This window comes from Papio anubis, chromosome 2 (genome assembly GCF_008728515.1).
Source record: "Papio anubis isolate 15944 chromosome 2, Panubis1.0, whole genome shotgun sequence".
Taxonomy (NCBI): domain Eukaryota; kingdom Metazoa; phylum Chordata; class Mammalia; order Primates; family Cercopithecidae; genus Papio; species Papio anubis.
The window spans coordinates 33,564,108-33,583,222 of NC_044977.1; the positions used below are offsets into that span (position 1 = coordinate 33,564,108).

At 39.8% G+C, this 19,115-nt stretch overlaps 1 protein-coding gene across 3 annotated transcripts in view; it reads left to right on the forward strand.

Moving 5' to 3' along the window:
• GRAMD1C (GRAM domain containing 1C) overlaps positions 1-19,115 on the forward strand; it is a 111,241-nt gene that overhangs the window by 35,851 nt on the left and 56,275 nt on the right. For 2 of the 3 annotated variants that reach the window (XM_021934070.2, XM_021934069.2), the window contains exons 4-6: positions 3,302-3,405; positions 3,978-4,073; positions 10,554-10,634. In XM_021934070.2, the coding sequence (XP_021789762.2) occupies positions 3,302-3,405; positions 3,978-4,073; positions 10,554-10,634 (281 nt within the window). Of the gene's footprint in view, positions 1-3,301; positions 3,406-3,977; positions 4,074-10,553; positions 10,635-15,584; positions 16,696-19,115 lie in introns of those variants that run through there. The other variant, XM_017955162.3, reaches the window with a different exon arrangement.

Genomic DNA, 19,115 nt, shown 5'->3' on the forward strand with positions numbered 1-19,115 from the left:
AAACATTGTTTATTGGAAGTAATACAGTCCCATGACAAAATTTTCAAATGCTACATAAGGACATAAAGTGAAAACTGAGTGATCCTTACAACCAAGACCACTTCAATGTTCTTCCATTGTTAGTAATTTCTTAGGTATAATTTCAGAAAATTTCTGTATATATTTAGGATTGTATATACAGAAAAAAACTTAAATGGGAGCAGACTGATTATTGTTTTGAATCTTGCTTAGATCTCTTTTTTATTTGCACTACTATTAATCCACTTCATTTTTTTTCTCATCTATATATATATATATATATATATATTTTTTTTTTTTTTTTGAGATAGTCTCGCTGTGTCACCCAGGCTGGAGTGCAGTGGTGTGATCTCGGCTCCCTGCAACCTCCACCTCCCAGGTTCAAGTGATTCTTGTGTCTCAGCCTCCCAAGTAGCTGGGATTACAGGCATGCACCACCACATCCGGTTAATTTTTGTATTTTTAGTAGAGATGAGGTTTCTCCATATTGGCCAGGCTGGTCTTGAACTCCTGATCTCAAGTGATCTACCTGCCTTGGCCTCCCAAAGTGCTGGGATTACAGGCCTGAGGCACTGCACCTGGACAAGAAGCCATTAAAAAAAAATCAGGCTGGGCACGGTGGCTCACGCCTGTAATCCCAGCACTTTGGGAGGCCAAGGCAGGCAGATCACGAGGTCAGGAGATGGAGACCATCCTGGCTAACACGGTGAAACCCTGTCTCTACTAAAAACACAAAAAATTAGTCGGGCATGGTGGCGGGCGCCTGTAGTCCCAGCTACTGGGGAGGCTGAGGCAGGAGAATGGCGTGAACCTGGGAGGTGGAGCTTGCAGTGAGCCTAGATCGCACGACTGCACTCCAGCCTGGGCGACAGAGGGAGACTCCATGTCAAAAAAAAAAAAATTAGCCAGATGTGGTGGCGCACGCTATTAATCCCAGCTGCTCAGGAGACTGAGACATGAGAAACGCTTGATTTAGAAGGCGGAGGTTGCAGTGAGTTGAGATCGCGCCACTGCACTCTAGCATGGACGACAGAGTGAGACAACAACAACAGCAACAACAAAAAACCCTGGAAAAAGTCTGCTGATATATATCAAATAGTCTTCAGTTAAAATAATCTAGGTGGTTACTATGCCTTTGAACATAGTTAATGTAAAATAATGCGGTGGTTTCTTAAAGTGTGGTCCACAGACTAGCAACATTGTCAGTACCTGAGAGCTTGTTGGACATGCAGACTCACCCCAGAGCAATTTAATCAGAAACCTGGGGGGAGAGGCCTAGCAATATGGTGTTTTTTTTGGTTTGTTTTGTTTTGTTTTTTCGGAGACAGAGTCTCACTCTGTTGCCCAGGCTGGGGTGCAATGGCGTGACCTCAGCTAACTGTAACCTCTGCCTCCTGGGTTCAAGTGATTCCCATGCCTCAGCCTCCCGAGTAGGTGGAATTACAGGTGCCTGCCACCATACCTGGCTAATTTTTGTATTTTTAGTAGAGATGGGGTTTCACCATGTTGGCCAGGCTGATCTCAAACTCCTGACCTCAGGTGATCCACCCACCTTGGCCTCCCAAAGTGCTGAGATTGCAGGTGTGAGCCACCACGCTTGGCCCAATATGTGTTTTAATAAGTCAACCAGGTATTTCTGGTCTGAAGTTTGAGAAGCATTTAATTGATAAAATGGTTTGGTGGTTTGGAAACAAATTTCGAGATATTTCAAGGTGACCTTTAGCCCAATCTCTGTTTTAGTGATGGAGACTAGTTAATGAGTAACTGAACCTGCTTAATTATTTACAAGAAAATTTTGTTTGGTGGCACCTCAGTTTTGTTTTGCTGATGGAAACATTGTGAAAGACTGAATTACTTTGCTCAATTTTTAGTATTTGCTTAGACATTTAACATGACTAAGTGGAAACATTTTGAGATTTATGGAACATCTTCCTAAAATTGCTAATTAGTTTATAGAGTTTTAAAATTTAGCAGTTACGCTAAATCTCCTCATAGCAGCCCTTTATATCTTATATTATTAATAATTTAGCAGTACAGTTTACATTCTTCACAGAGCCAGATCTTATCCTTAGAGGCATGGTATTAACTTGTTAACTTGTTTGGCAGGCAGACTTGATTTTGCTGGACTTCAGTGGTGACGTGGAGAAGCAACTTTTTCTTTTTTTTGGAGACAGAGTCTAGCTCCATTTCCCAGACTGGAGTGCAGTGGCACGATCTCAGCTCAGTGCAACCTCCGCCTCCCAGGTTCAAGAGATTCTCCTGCCTCAGCCTCCCGAGTAACTGGGATTACAGGTGCCCGCCACCACGGCTAATTTTTGTATTTTTAGTAGAGACAGGGTTTCGCCATGTTGGGCAGGTTGGTCTCGAACTTCTGACCTCAAGTGATCTGCCGACCTTGGCCTCCCAAAGTGTTGGGATTACAGGCGTGAGCCACTGCGCCTAGCCCAGCTGAGAGAAACAACTTTGAAACTGACTTAAAATGTATATAATTTTCTGAGTCATCTTTGACCCCTCTTTACTTTTGTCTAACATCTAATCAATCACCAATTCGCCATCAGTACTACCTCCTAAATATGTCTTAATCTAACTACTCTGTCTCTTACTATGGTCACCTTCTGGTCTGAGTCACCATCAACTTTTCTCTGGACTTCCAACTGATTTATCATAATTCATTCTCACAGTGTGAATAAAGTAATCTTTAAATATATACATCTGTTCCTATTCCTTCCACTTAAAGGTCATCGGTGGCATCTCATGACAACCACAGTCTACTATGGCTTGTGAGACTTTACATGACCTAGCTTCGCCAGCTTCTCCAGCCCAAAGATCTAATAGTTCCTCAAATGTGCTGTGTTTTTTTCTACCAAAAGGCCTTTGCATGTGCTGTTCCCTTATGATCCTGCTGACCTTTTATTGTTCTTTTCATGTTAAAGATCAGTTGTTTTTAGAAGAATCCTTCCTGATACACACTCTCTGCCCTGCCCTCCTCATACCTGCATATGCTCTCATAGCTTTCTCTACACTGGGTCATTATCATATTTATTTCTATATTTGTGTATTTTCTGCCTTCCCTGTACATTGTGTTCCATGAAGGCAAGAGCCATTTCTGCTAATCCTACTGCACAGCAAAATATCTGACATATGGTGTCCAAAGTATATGAAGGAGTGAATGAATGAACTAATGAACAAAAAGTGATGACCTTCCATCTGTTGAAATATAGTGTAAGGTCTATTAATTCTCAGATTTTCATGAATAAGCTGTATCTTATTTTTGTGTATGTAGATTATGCTTGTGCTCTTCAGAGGGACATTTTGCTTCAGGGACGACTATACCTTTCAGAAAACTGGCTATGTTTCTATAGCAACATCTTCAGATGGGAAACTACAGTAAGACATTTTGCATTTGATTTGTTGATACAAATAATTGCATAGAGATAGATACAGTTCTTTTAAAAACTGTACTTTAGATGATTCCAAAGTAAATTTATATATAATTGTGCATCTAAACTAGTGTGCCTGTAAATACAAACATGTGTTGTATATATGTGTATAATATATTTTTCTGATTTAACACATTGAGTTCCAGTATAGTTAAAGATATTTTAATTGAAAAAAGCTTGAACATATATCTTAATGGCTGCCAAAACCATGTCTTAAGTGACAGATTGTCTGATTTTTGTTTGTGTGTTAATGTGGAACATGAACACCCACATGTCTTTTCACACTTTGTACTAATGTTATATAGAGGAGTTATTGGGAGAGAATACTGCAGGGCAAACTGCTTACCCTGTTTTTCTCAGAGAATACAAGCATGTACTTATTAACTCCTTCAGGTCGAAAAACCTGAGGAACATTCAACTGCAAAGTTGAATATTCTGGATTAGATTGATGGGATACTTGGCATTTTGTATTGTGTATGTTTCTGAAAAATACATTAAAAAATTCTTTTGTGTGTTTAGATTTCTATTGCTTTAAAGAATATAACCTTCATGACCAAGGAGAAAACTGCTCGACTCATCCCAAATGCTATCCAGATAGTTACGGAAAGTGAAAAGGTGAAAAACTTTTCTATCTTTGTTATATTACATAATGTGAAGAAAATCTGCCTCATACTCACCATCAACATTGGGAAATTAGACATTTCTTCCTGGAGTTAGGAATATCTGATACACATATGTTTAATACTAGAATTCTGTATGCAGTTATATTAGTGGTTAACTTTAAATGACTGCTGACATTTTTTGTACTTTATAGTTTACAGATAACTTTCACCCATATTTTTCATTTCTAGGTAGGTAACATTAGCACAATGTCCTTATTTCTAAATACTCTAATAATTCCATGAGTATTTTTCAGTCAGTAATCACTGCATAATAGCAACTAATAAAAAATGCTCCTGGTGAACAGAGATTTGGATAGCATACACATAAGCACTAACCACTGTATTCTTTTTTTAAAAAAGGCAATTATCTTTAACTGACATAATTTTTATTATTCACCTACAATATCTGCCATTTCTTAGTGGGGATATATCAAGAATATTTCTTAACCACCTGGAAAATTGGTTAGGGCCCTGCGTGAGAGATATTAGAAGTGTAGTGATGAGAAAGGAAAAGAAAGAAGAAAGAAGGAGATGAAGGAAGGAAAGAAAAAAAAAGAAAGAGAAAAAAGAGGAGGGGTAGGGAGGGAGAAAAAGAGACAGGGAGAGTTTTGGGGGAGGAGGGGAGAGAGTATTAGTACCGTGATATTAAATCTTTGTAATTGTACTTTTAAATCTTGTGGATATTCTTTTAAATTCACTTTAAATTTTATCTTATTCTTTTTTTAGAGACAGGGTCTTGCTATGTTGCACAGGCTAGCCTCAAGCATTTGGGCTCATGCGATCCTCCAACCTTAGTTTCCCAAGTAGCTGGGACTTCTGGTGTGCACCACTGAGTCTGGCTATTTTTATTTTTAAACAGTCTTATCCCTACGGAACACTTCCAAATGCAGTACAAAGAGCTTTTGCTCCTGCACTAATTGAGAATAAATTCTTACCCTGATCCTCCATCACCTTAGATACTCTGGCATGTACTTCCAACAAAGACATTCTTCTATATAACCACAATATAATTCAACATCAAAAAATTAACACTGATCTGTTACCACCATTCAATTCTTAGACCCCATTCAATTTCCATGACTATCCCAATAATATCCTTTATAGCAAACAGACTCAGTTCAGAATTACACATTACATTTAATTATCATGCTCCTTAATTTCCTGGAAGAGTTCCTCAGTCTTTTCTTGACTTTTATGTCTTTGATACTTTTAAAGATTACAGGTCAGTTATTTTGTAGGATATCCCTCAATTTGTGTTTGTCTGATGTTCCCTTGTGATTAAATTTAGGTTATGTAATTTTGGAAGAAATACATGGAAATGACGCTCTGCTCTCACCACTACATCCTATCGGATGGCACATGATTTTAACTTCTACCATTACTGGTGATATCTACTTTGAACATTCGATTAAGGTGGTGTCTGCAGACTTTAGTATAATCTATTTTCCTTTGTAGTAATAAGTATTTTGGGGAAAGGCTTTTTTTTTTTTTTTTTTTTAAGAGATGGAGTTTCATTTTTATTGCCCAGGCTGGAGTGCAATGGTGCGATCTTGGCTCACTGCAACCTCCATCTCCTGGGTTCAAGCGATTCTCCTGCCTCAGCCTCCCAAGTAGCAGGGATTACAGGCATGCACCACCATGCCCAGCTAATTTTTTTGTAGTTTTAGTAGAGATGGAATTTCACTATGTTGGTCAGGCTGGTCTTGAACTCCTGACCTCAGGCGATCCACCCACCTTGGCCTCCAAAAGTACTGGGATTAGAGGCGTGAGCCACCACGCCCAGCCTGGGGGAAGGTATTTTGAAACTATGCAGATATACCATTCTTACCATACTTTGAATTTATCCATTCATTTACTTATGTCAGTATGAACTGATGATTTCTTATCTTATTCAGTGAATTATAAGCCATTACTATCATTATTTATTTTGATGCTCACATTGTCCCAAAATTTGGCCAGTGGGAGCCCTTTAAGCTGGCTCCAGTATCCTTTTGAGTATTCTCAGTGTGTTTGAGCATTTTCTTATTTTTTTGGCCCAAGATGTTTCAGGCTTTCCCTGCCCCAGCCCTGGGATCAACCACTTCTCCAAGGAATCCTAGTTTCTTTTAGGGGAAACTGAAAGAAGCCAGTGTGTTCATTGCTATGGGATTGGGGGAGGGGTATAACTATTTTCAAACCCTTTAAGGGGGCATAATAAGGGTGTACATTAAATCTATATAATCACACACACATATGCATAATGCATACCCATATATACACTCACTTATACATCTATTTATCCATCTATCCTTCCATCCATCCAAAACGTAAATTCACATCAGGACCTCCAAGTCCCATCTAACACCGCAGAATTTATTTTTGTAACTTTCTTCCTTTCCATATTTGTAGCTCTCTTCCCTGGCTGTGAGAAACCAGGCTCCCATTATCCTTAGTATAGTTACTTATTTAATCACTGGGCCTTTGTATAACCAATTTTCATCTCCACTGCCACCTCTCTCCCACATGGATGCCTCATTATCTGACTTGGTTTCTGACACTTAGAATCACGTGACTGCCCATCACACCATGACACAGATGCTGTCATCATGTAAAAACTCTCGGCTGGGCTCAGTGGCTCACACCTGTAATCCCAGCACTTTGGGAGGCTGAGGCGGGCGGATCATGAGGTCAGGAGTTCAAGACCAGCCTGGCCAATATGGTGAAACCCTGTCTCTACTAAAAATACAAAAAATTAGCCGGGCGTGGTGGCGGGCGCCTTTAGTCCCAGCTACTCGGGAGGCTGGGGCAGGAGAATGGCATGAACCTGGGAGGTGGAGCTTGCAGTGAGTCAAGATCGTGCCATTGTACTCCAGCCTGGGTGACAGAGCAAGACTTCATCTCAAAAAACAAAAAACAAAAAACCGACTCTCTTTGTCCTGCTTGGGCTGATATTCCATGCCAAGTTGTTTTACCCTCTGCCAGATTGCCCTCTACAGGGACACCCTCTGTTCCCTGCTTGTGCCAGTTTGTCACTATGTGTGGTTGCTGTCCCCACCCTGCTCAGGCTCTGATACTCCAGCACAAGACCACCTTCATGGACTCTGTAACACTACGCCACCCTCACCTGCTCTGGTTCTGACATGTCATTGTAGGGTGTGCTCATTCGTGGCCACTCTTCACCATGTTTGGTCTTTGACACTTGACACCACACACAAAGCTACCCCTTTATGTGGTCACCCTCCTTGAACTCTGGCTCATGCTCCTCCTCCATACTTTTTTCACCCCGTTCTTGTTCTAATACAGTTCTCCACGTCATCCCCATATGTGGAGGCCCTTACTCACTTGGGCTCTGACACTCCACACAGGGGATGACCTCTTCATTTTTTTTTCTTTTTTTGGAGGCAGAGTTTCACTCTTGTCAATGAGGCTGGAGTGCAGTGGCGCGATCTCGGCTCACTGCAACCTCCACCTCCCGGGTTCAAGCAATTCTCCTGCCTCAGCCTCGCCAGTAGCTCGGGTTACAGGTGCCTGCCAGCACACCTGGCTAATTTTTGTATTTTTAGTAGAGACAGGGTTGCACCATATGGACCAGGCTGGTCTCAAACTCCTGAGCTCAGGTGATCTGCCCGCCTCAGCCTCCCAAAGTGCTGGGATTACCAGCGTGAGCCACTGCACCCGGCCAACCTTTTCATTCTCATCTGGTTTTGACACTCTGCTTTAGGCTACTGCACCTCCTGTGTCGCCTCCCACACTCCTAGTGTGGATGCCTACTTTTCTCTGTTCCACCAATAGCTTTAGGGCTGAACTGTTCAGGAAGGAAAGAGGAAGACTTAAATATTCTTAGTTTTACAATTAATGCATAATATACTTTTTCATTTTTTTAACAAAATCATCAAACAATTTCAAAACTAACATCTTCATTCCATACCCATAATCCCCAATTCCATTTTCTTTCTAGAGGCAAATGCTATCAGTTTGGTATATATCTTTTCAGACTTTTCAGACTTCCTTTCTTTGTATTTACATACAGGCATGCATGTATAAATGTATGGTTTTGCTCTTTTTTTAAAAAAGTAAATGTAATCTTACATGTGTTGTTCATCGGCTCTCCTTTTTTTTTTTAAAACAACAACAACAACAACAACATTATCTCTTGTAGTTGTAGGTCTGCATATGTAGATAGACCCACCTCTTTTTTAAAAAAATGCTGTATGGTATTTCATAGAATGGATATACCGCGATTTCCTTTACAATTAGTTTCTTTCTAATATTTTGTTATTACAAACAGTGCTGCAGTGAACAGCCTGACCATGCCCTCTTATGCTCATGTGTGACGTTTCTCACACATGTATTGGAATTTCAGGATCAAGCATTTAAATTTTAATAATGTCAGTAAGTCAGCATTTACTGAACACTTACTGTTATATAGACACTACTTTAAGCTCTTTACATATATTTTCTTATTTAATTCTTATAAAGATCCACTGTGATAATTATTCTCACTTTGTAGATGAGAAAACTAAAGAAAAGAAAAGTGAGCCAATTCACAGAACTAACAATAGGTGATAGAACAAGACTGTGAACCCAGTTCATTTAATTGCAGAGACCGTGGTCTTAACTTCCTCACTATGTTAACGCAATGATTTCATTTTTTCATCATCATGGTAAAAAATTCTGTGCTACTAAATATTCACCCCTTTTATATACTCTGTGACTAAAGGAAGGTTAATCATAGCAATTTTAGTTGTTTTAGGTTCTAGAATATATTCTATGCCTCAGCGACTTAGAGATATCATTATCCGGAACTCTTCCCAAACTCATAAGAAGGCTATTATTGAATCAAGATTTATTTTATTTTATTTATTTATTTATTATTTTTGTATGAGACCGAGTCTCACTCTGGCGCACAGGCTGGAGTGCAGTGGCATGATCTTAGCTCACTGCAACCTCCACCTCCCAGGTTCAAGCGATTCTCCAGCCTCAGCCTCCCGAGAAGCTGGGACTACAGGCACATGCCACCACCATGCCAGGCTAATTTTTGTATTTTTAGTAGAGACTGGGTTTCATCATGTTGGCCAGGCTGGTCTTGAGCTCCTGACCTCAGGTGATCCACCCACCTTGGCCTCCCAAAATGCTGGGATTACAGGCGTGGGCCACCGTGCCCAGCCAAATCAAGACTTATTAATATGTTTTTGAGGTTGGATATCTAGCAAGGAATAAAAGAAAGGCAGTAATTTATGTAGATTATCCAAAAAGCTGGTCATTTTAAGGAGTTGGGAATGTGGTGGTTGTGCATGAGAGTAGATAAAGTTAATACTAAGCTATTTAGTACAGGAAGTGGGAATTAGCAAGCATAACACAGTGGTGAAAATGAGATAGACTAGGAGATTTTTAAAATCTATATATCTGAACACAGGGTTATAAGGTTATTATAATTAGGCAAAACAATTTGGCCTAAGAAAAGGGAATAGGGAACAGCAAGTATTGATCATTAGATCACATATTATGTATATAATTCTATTTGGAAGAGATCCTGTGTATATCTTCTTTGTAAAAAGTTTTGCTTTATGAATAATGTATAGCAAAGTTTCAATTTAATGAATTAGAAAATAGCATTCTAAAGTCTTTCTATGAAAAGCATTAACATCCAAAATATTATCTGTTTGATATTTTACTTAATAAAATAACTTAATCCAGCATAGAACTGAGCTTTCTCCTTCCTAACGATAGCTGCTTAGCCCTGAAAGGTCATTAACTAGGGAACGGAAGAGAGAAAACACTGAGAAGACTGTATTTAGTGCTGTCTTGTTGCATTTTCTTATAAAAGCCTATTTTAAAATATGACTTTGCAAAAATCAATTAAATAAAAATGTAGAATTATAGATTGAAACATGCTACTTTTCTGTTATAGCATTCAAAGAAAAGTGCAGTGTTAGCATGGGTGCTTTATAATTAGCAGAGAGAGGTATTTCTGGAGGTTTTAGAAGACCATGAAAACTGATATAATTTAAAAAAATTAAGATCCTTAAATCTCTCTGAAATCCACATGTATTTTTTTCTTATTCTTTGTGTATACTTGGCTCAAGTGGCAACCAATATCTCTTTGCAAAGTTCAGAATAAAAGTTTTCATTTTTTCATAATTTTATTTAGATTGATTTCCACAGTTAAACTGAGAAACATAAATAGCTACCTGTTTTAAGTCCGCATTGCTAGTAAATACTGACAAAATTGTGTTTATTGGAAGATACAATTTGTAAAGACACCTTGTTCATATAGCAACTACCTGTGTTTCTTCTATTATAACACAAAGTTAAATAAAAATAGTATACAAAGTAGGCAGTGTTGACCTACTAGTTTGTTTTAACCATAAGCAAGTCCCCATAGACCTTCATGACAGATAATCTCCTCTTATTTTCCATGACACTAAAATTGTCCTATTATTTTTCTTTGCAGTTTTTCTTCACATCTTTTGGTGCCAGGGATAGAAGTTACCTCAGTATCTTTAGGTTATGGCAGAATGTATTATTAGATAAGGTAAGTGTTCACACCAGAGGCAGTTGCTTATTTTAAGAACCTCCTAGTGTATTTGTGAATTGAAGAGCTCCTTTTTATTTGTCTTAACTAAATTTGACTAGATAATTGAAATTCTAAGTAGAAACTTCAATCAAAGCAAGGTCTATAGTTACAAGTTAAGATGTTAATTATAATCCCCAGGGTAAACACCAAGAAAATAAATAAATAAAAAATAAACAGCAAAGGAATTAAAATGATACACTAGAAAATGTGTTTTTAACACATAGGAAGGCAGTAATGGTGGCACACAGGGACAAAGATGACACAGGACATGTGGAAAACAAATAGCAAAATAGCCATTAAACATAAGTGGATTAAAGACTGCAACCAAAAGGCAGAGATGGGTAGAATGAAAAAATACATGAACCAAGCCAGGCACAGTGGCTCATGCCTGTAATCTTAGCACTTTGGGAGTCTGAGGTGAGCAGATTGCTTGAGCCCAAGAGTTTGAGACCACCCTGGATAACATGGCAAAACCCTGTCTCTACAAAAAATATAAAAATTAACTGGGTGGTGTGACGCTTACCTGTAGTCCCAGCTACTTGGGAGGCTGAGGTGGGAGGATCACCTGAGCCTGGGAGGTCGAGGCTGTGGTGAGCCATGATCGTGCCACAGCATTCCAGCCTGGGTGACAGAGTGAGACCCTGTTTCAAAAAACAAACAATCAAACAAAAAAAACCCATGATCTATCTATATGCTATAAGAGACAAATTAGATTGATAGGCACAAATAGATTTAAAGTAAAAGAAAGAAATGTGATACATCATGCAAACAGTAAACAAAACAGAACAGAAGTGAATGTAGTAATATCAGCCAAAATAGTCTTTTTAAGACAAAAAGTATTGGATACAAGGAAGAATAAAGGGTCAATTCATCTGGAATTCATAACAATCATAAACATATACAGACCTCATACAGAGCCCCAAAATATACAAAGCAAAAGTTGGCAGAATTGAAGGGAAACAGACAATTCAACAGTAAAACTTGAGGCTGGGTGTGGTGGCTCATGCCTGTAATCCCAGCACTCTGGGAGACTGAGGCAGGCGGATAGCTTGAGTCCAGGAGTTCAGGGCCAACCTGAGCAACATGGCGAAACCCCATCTCTATTTATTTAAAATATAATTAGCAAACAATGTTGGAGAATTCAATACCCCACTTTCAATGATAGATAGAACAACTAGACAGAAGACCAACAAGGAAATATAAGACTTGAAACACCACTATAGACTAACTAAAAGACATCTGTGATGCACTTCACCAAACAGTAGCAGAATATGTATATCCTTTTCAAGTGCACATGAAACATTCTCCAGAATAGACAATATGCTAGGTCAGAAAACAAGTGTCAATACATTTAACAGTACTGAAATCATACTAAATATGTTCTCTGAGCACAATGGCATGAAATTAGAAATAAATAACAGAAGGACATTTGGAAAATTCACAAAAAGTGGAAATTAAAACAGAATACTCCTAAATAACCAATGGGTGAAAGAAGAAATCATGAGGGAAATTAGCAAATACTTTGGGTTAGATGAAAACAAAAACACAACATACCAAAACCTATGGGATGCAGCTAAAGCAGTATTTAGAAGGAAATTTATAACTGTAAACGTCTATATTAAAAAAGAATGATAGTGAGCCAATAACCTGTATTTCTGCCTTAAGAAATTAGAGGCCGGGCGCAGTGGCTCACGCCTGCAATCCCAGCACTTTGGGAGGCCGAGGTGGGCGGATCATGAGGCCGGGAGATTGAGACCATCCTGACTAACATGTTACGGTGAAACCCTGTAATGCTAAAAATACAAAAATTAGCTGGAGCTTGGTGGCAGGCACCTGTAGTCCCAACTACACGAGGCCAGTATGAACCCGGGGGCTGAGGGCCACAGAGAGCTGGTGCTCCCACTGCACTCCAGCCTGGGGCTGAGAGGAGAGAGACTGTGTCTCAAAAAAAAAAAAAAAAAAAAAAAAGAAATTAGAAAAAGGACAGCAAACTAAATTCAAAGCAAGAAGAAGCAAGGAAATAATAAAGATTATAACAGAAATGAATGAAGGAAAGAATAGAAAAATAGAGACAGAACCAAAAGTTGTTTCTTTCTTTTTTTTTTTTTTTGGTCTGAGACGGAGTCTCGCTCTGTCACCAGGCTAGAGCACTGTGGCATGATCTCGGCTCACTGCAACCTCCAACTCCCTGGTTCAAGGGATTCTCCTGCCTCAGCCTCCCGAGTAACTGGGATTATAGGCATGCACCACCACGCCCAGCTAATTTTTGTATTTTTAGTAGAGATGGGGTTTCACCATGTTGGCCAGGATGGTCTCGATCTCCTGATCTCATGATCTGCCCGCCTTGGCCTCCCAAAGTGCTGGGATTACAGGCATGAGCCACCGCGTCCAGCCCCCCCCCTTTTTTTTTTTTTTCTTGATACAGAGTTTTACTCTGTCGCCCAGGCTGGAGTGCAGTGGTGGCGCGATCTCAGCTCACCGCAACCTCTGTCTCACAGGTGCAAGCGATTCTCCTGCCTTAGCCTCCCAAGTAGCTGGGACTACAGGCACCCGCCACCATGCCCGGCTAATTTTTGGTATTTTTAGTAGAGGTGGGGTTTCACCATACTGATCAGGCTGGTCTTCTGACCTCAGGTGTTCCACCCACCTTGGCCTCCCTAAGTGCTGGGATTACAGGCGTGAGCCACCGCACCCAGCCCAAAAGTTGCTTCTTTATAAAAAATGAAAATTGACAAACCTTTAGCTAGTTCAACCAAGAAAAAAAGAAAGAAGACTAAAATTATAATATTCAGGACTGAAAGTGGTGACAATACTACTAACCTTATATGAAATAAGAAAATTATAAGGAAATATTATGAATAATTGTATGCCAACAAATTATTTACCCTAAATGAAATGGTTAAGTACTTAGAAAGTCACAAACTACAAAAACTGACTCAAGTAGAAATAGAGAATTTGAATAAACCTATAACAAGAAAAGAGATTGAATTAGTGATAAAGAACCTACCACAAAGAAAAGCCCAGGCCCAGGTGGCTTCATTGGTGAACCAACTGTTTACAGTAGAATTAACACCAGTCCTTCACCCAGTATTCTAAAAGTAGAGGGAACACTTCACAATTTGATCTATGAGTACAGTATTACCTTGATACCAAAACCAGACGTCACCACAAGAAAACTCTAAACCCGTATCCCTTATGAACAATGACACAAAAATCCTCAACAAAATATTAGCAAACCAAATCCAGCAACATATACAAAGGTTATATACCATTATCAAGTAGAATTTATACAAGTTGAACTCAAAGCAGAGAGTAAAGTGATAGTTGCCAGGGGTAGGAAGAAATGGGAAGATGTTGGTTAAAGGGTACAAAGTTTCGTTTATGCAAGATGAATGTATTCTGGAGATCAAATGTGCACCATGCTGACTACAGTTAACAATACTGTGTTGTATACTTGAAATTTGCTAAGAGAGTAGATCTTAAGTTTTTTCACCAGTACAAAAAAAGAAAGAAGGCAAGCAAGTGATAACTACATGAGGTAATGGACATGTTAATTAACCTGATTGTGGCAACCACAATGTATATGCATATCAAAACATCAAATTGTATGCCTTAAATATGTACCATTCCTATTTGTTAATTATACTTCAGTAAAGCTGAACAAATTTTTTTTTAAATGCAAATGCTGTTGAGGATGTGGAGAAAGTGGATCCCTCAAGTACATTGCTGGAAAGATTGTAAAATGATGCAGCCACTTTGAAAAACAGTTTGGCAGCTCCTCAAAATGTTTACCATAGATCTGTTCTTATAAAAACGTGTACCCCAACGTTCATAGCAGCATTTATTATTCATAATAGCCAAAAGTAGATACAATCCAAATGTCCATCAAGTGATTAATGTATAAATAAAATGTATGGCCTGGCGCGGTGGCTCATGCCTGTAATCCCAGGCTTTGGGAGGCTGAGGCAGGCAGGTCACCTGAGGTCAGGAGTTCGAGACCAGCCTGATCAACATGGAAGAAACCCCATCTATACTAAAAATACAAAATTAGCCGGTTGCGGTGGCACATGCCTGTAATCCCAGCTACTCAGGAGGCTGAGGCAGGAGAATCGCTTGAACCTGGGAGGCAGAAGTTGCGGTGAGCCGCGATCACACCACTGCACTCCAACCTGGCCAATAAGAGCAAAACTCTGTCTCAAAAAAAAAGGTATATCCACACAATGGAATATCATTCAGTAATAAAATGTAGTGAAGTACCGATACATGCTACAACATAGATGAGCCTTGAAAACATAATGCTAAGTGAAAGACACCAGTCACAAAAGAACACGTACTGTAGGATTCTGTTCTTATGAAATGTTTAGAATAGGCGAATTCATAGAAATAGAAATAGTAAAGCTATTGCCAGGAGGAGGGAGTAATGAGAAGTGACAGCTGATGGAGTCAGGTATCCTTCTGGGTTGACAACATGTCCTGAAATTAGTGGTGGTGGTTGTTTAACTCTGGATATGTGAAAACCGCCTGAATTGTACACTTAAAGGGATGAATTTTCTGGTATTTGAATTATAGCACAGTAAAGCTGCTATTAAAAGAAATGATTTAAGGGGAGCAGTAGAGATTTCACACAGATAAGAAAGGCTCTTTTTTTTTTTTTTTTTTTTGAGTTAGAGTTTTGCTCTTGTTGCCCGGGCTAGAGTGCAATGGCGATCTCGGCTCACTGCAACCTCTGTCTCCTAGGTTCAAGCGATTCACCTGCCTCATCCTCCTGAGTAGCTGGGATTATCATGCGCCACTGCATGTGGCTAAGTTTGTATTTTTAGTAGAGATGGGATTTCTCCATGTTGGTCAGACTGGTCTCAAACTCCCGACCTCAGGTGATCTGCCCGCCTCGGCCTCCCAAAGTACTGGGATTACAGATGTGAGCCACCGCCCAGCCAAGAAACGTTCTTTCTTTGCCACTGGCAGGTGGGAACTTAACCTCCTCTCCTCCTTACTCCCCAGCTAAGCACCTCCCTGAAGTGGACACATGTTGGCCTCCAGAGCTCTTTATGTTGAATGGCCTTTTGAACTCAACGGCTGAGGACAGGCTCTCCCAAGCAGTGCCCAACTCAAATGCTTTCACTTTGCTGGAGTGGGGATGCTTGGAGAAGTAGCCTACAAGTCTGAGATGGGGAGGGGACAGAGGAGAAAAGTGGGTATGGGTGAGGGGCTTGCCAAGCCCAGTCTCTCTGGCCCTCAGTAAGGGAAAAGAAGTGACTAGCTTGGAAGCCCCAAGTCCAAGCCCCTGCCGAGTGTCTCTGGGTGTTTGGGTGCCCAGCTTCACCGGAGCCACGTACCCTTGCTCCTGGCCTGGGTGATGCTCACAGGGCAGGTCCACAGGCAGCAGGTCTCGCAGCGCGTGGCGTCTACTACTAGGACGTGGAGCAATGTATAGCTGTGTGTTGCTCTCAACTCAGCTCTACGCTGCCCTTCCAGGTTGCGCTTTGGCAAGGAAACCTCCTTCACCCAGGCCGGTCACTTTCAGATTCATTGTCATTACCGTGGGGTGCTCTATTCTAGCACTGGCTGAAAACTCCAGTGTTGCCATAGGCACCTGCCTACCCCACCCCCAAATACCAACTTGTTGAGTGCTCAGAATCCATGAGGTGCATTCTCTCATTCTAGCAAGGCACCAGCGACTTACCGCAGCCTATGCTTGGTTATATACTGTATCGAATGTCCTTCCAAAATCACATTTGTGCTTATCACACGCATGTGAGTTGGGATACGTCCTTATAAAAACAAATATCTCCAGGGAAGTGATAAAGTTCAGGTTTACAGATGAGCCAAGGGAGAAACTGAGTTCTTCACTTTAATGAAGAAGAAAGCTCTCTGAAGTGAGAAGAAGAAAGGGAATTCCAGGATACTCGAGGCTACCCACCATAGCCAAGAAACACTGCATTTACTGGCTGGAAGTAAAATTTACCCTTCTTTGAAAAGATCCTGATGTTATCTGTGTTTTTGATGTATACACACGGAGGTATCACCATCTTCACAGTAGTTATACCTTTTAAATCTCTAGATCATTTGTTTATCTTTAATGTTGAATATGCCACTCTATTTCAAGTGGATACTGTATTCTCATTTCGATAAATAGATAAATAGTGTCCGTTTCTGCTCTACAGGAAGACAGAAATGTTTAAGCATATATTATGTGTTAACTATTATACAGAAATTAAAGTTGAAGATGAGATCTCAGTTTCAAAACTATCCTAACTGGAATTTTAAGCACTGTAGAATTCACCCAGAACAATTTTTAACATATAAATATCCGTATTCACGACAATAGCAACTCGCATTTGTGAAGTATTAGGTGCCAGGCACAGTGCTAGGTGCTTGGTATAGTCTTGGTATTCTTTATAATTTTGTAAGCCTCAGTTCCCTTTTAGTTTTTTAAAGTCATAAAGCCACATTGGTTAGATTTCTTGATCTTGTGTAATACTCTTTAAAAAACATTTAAAAAAAAAAGTCCTCATAAAATATACAGCATAACTACAAAATTCTATTAAAACAACTTTATAAGTAATTTGAATAATACATTTGATATATATTAGAAATATTTTTGGCCAAGCATGGTGACTCATGCTTGTAATCCCAGCACTTTGGGAGGCTGAGGTGGGAGGATTGCTTGAGACCGGTTCAAGACCAGCCTTGGCAACATACAGAGACTGCATTTCTAAAAAAAAAAAATTAAAAAAAAATTAGCTGGGTATGGTGGTGCATGCCTGTAGTCCCAGCTACACAGAAGGCTGAGGTAGTAGGATCACTTGAGCCCAGGAGGTTGAGGCTGCAGTGAGCTGTGACCATGCCAGTGCACTCCAGCCTGGGGGATAGAGTGCGACACTGTCTCAAAAAAAAAAAAAATTTAAGTTCAGAATATTATATTTGTGTTGCATGTAATTATGGAATCAAAGTCAAAGTAATTATGTGTTACTTCTGCTTGCTTCTTGCATGAGAAGGCCTTTAAAAAAGCAAATTAATCTAGAAAGTAGATTTATCATTAAAGTACTACAAAATGATAGTAAAATTATGTTTGTGTGCATTTGTTTTATTTATTTTTCCAGTAAAATAAATCCATAAGACTGAAAGAACTGGAGCCAAATATGTTGCCTTTGAAAAAGAATGTTTTTAAAAGGACCATCTTTTTCTCTTTATAAGACTACTTTGGGCCAGGTGCAGTGGCTCACACCTAAAGTAATCCTAGCACTTTGGGAGGCTGAGGTGGGCTGATCACCTGAGGTTAGGAGATCGAGACCAGCCTGGCCAACATGGTGAAACCCTGTCTCTACTAAAAATACAAAAATCAGCTGAGCGTGGTGACAGGCACTTGTAGTCCCAGCTACTTGGGAGGCTGAGGCAGGAGAATCGCTTGAACCCGGGAGGTGGAGATTGCAGTGAGCTGAGATGGTGCCACTGCACTTCAGCCTGGGTGACAGAGCGAGACTCCATCTCAAAACAAAACAAAATAAAAACAAAAAACTACTGTGTTACATTGCTTCAGAAAGGACAGTTTATTTCTAATATTTGACCTGGCGAAACATAAGTCATCAATGTTTAGACATGTGTTTAAACTGCCACTACAATCATTTGTGACACGATTTGTAGCACTTCAGCTTAGTTCACAGTCTGTGAGTTTAGCTCCCATTCTCTAGACAGAACATTGAATATCTGGGATTTGTGGGGCCAGAGGACAATGGCAGCACCATTCTTTAATACAAACAATTGATGTTTTCTTGGTCTTTGTGAAGAACTGTGCAGTCATGGTTCAAGATAAGTTTTAGGCCCTTCCCACTCCACCCCTCAGCTCTTTTTCTTCATTTGTGCCAGCCCCTATCCGTGTTCTATACCAGAGCCAAGCACAGTCCTGCTTTGTTTTTGTGTGGTCTGCACACAATGACTAGTTTTACATTTTTAAATGGCTGAAAAAAATCAAAAGAATAATATTTCATGACATGTGGCAATTATATGAAATTCAAATTTCAGTGTCCATAAATAAAGTTTTATTGGAACACAGCCATGCTCATTTGTTTATGTATTTCTATGGCTGCCTTTCACACTACAACAGCAGAGTTGAGTAGTTGTGACAGAGGCCATATGGCCCAAAAAGCCTAAAATATTTACTACATGGCCCTTTACAGAAACAGTTTGTCGAACCCTGAACAGTACTACAGCCGAAGTTATCTTTTTTTAAAAAAAATGCTTGCTTATTTTTGCTTCCTGCTTGATACCCATTGCCCTTGGAATAAAAATCTAAAAATCTCTATAGGGACCACATAATCAAGACCCTTTCCACCTCTCCACTTACATCTTAATATACTCTCCCATTCTTGTCATCTTAAATGTTCTGCTTCTTTTCTTTTTTTTTTTTTAAGTAGTTCTTCAAATGTTCTTTCTGCCAGG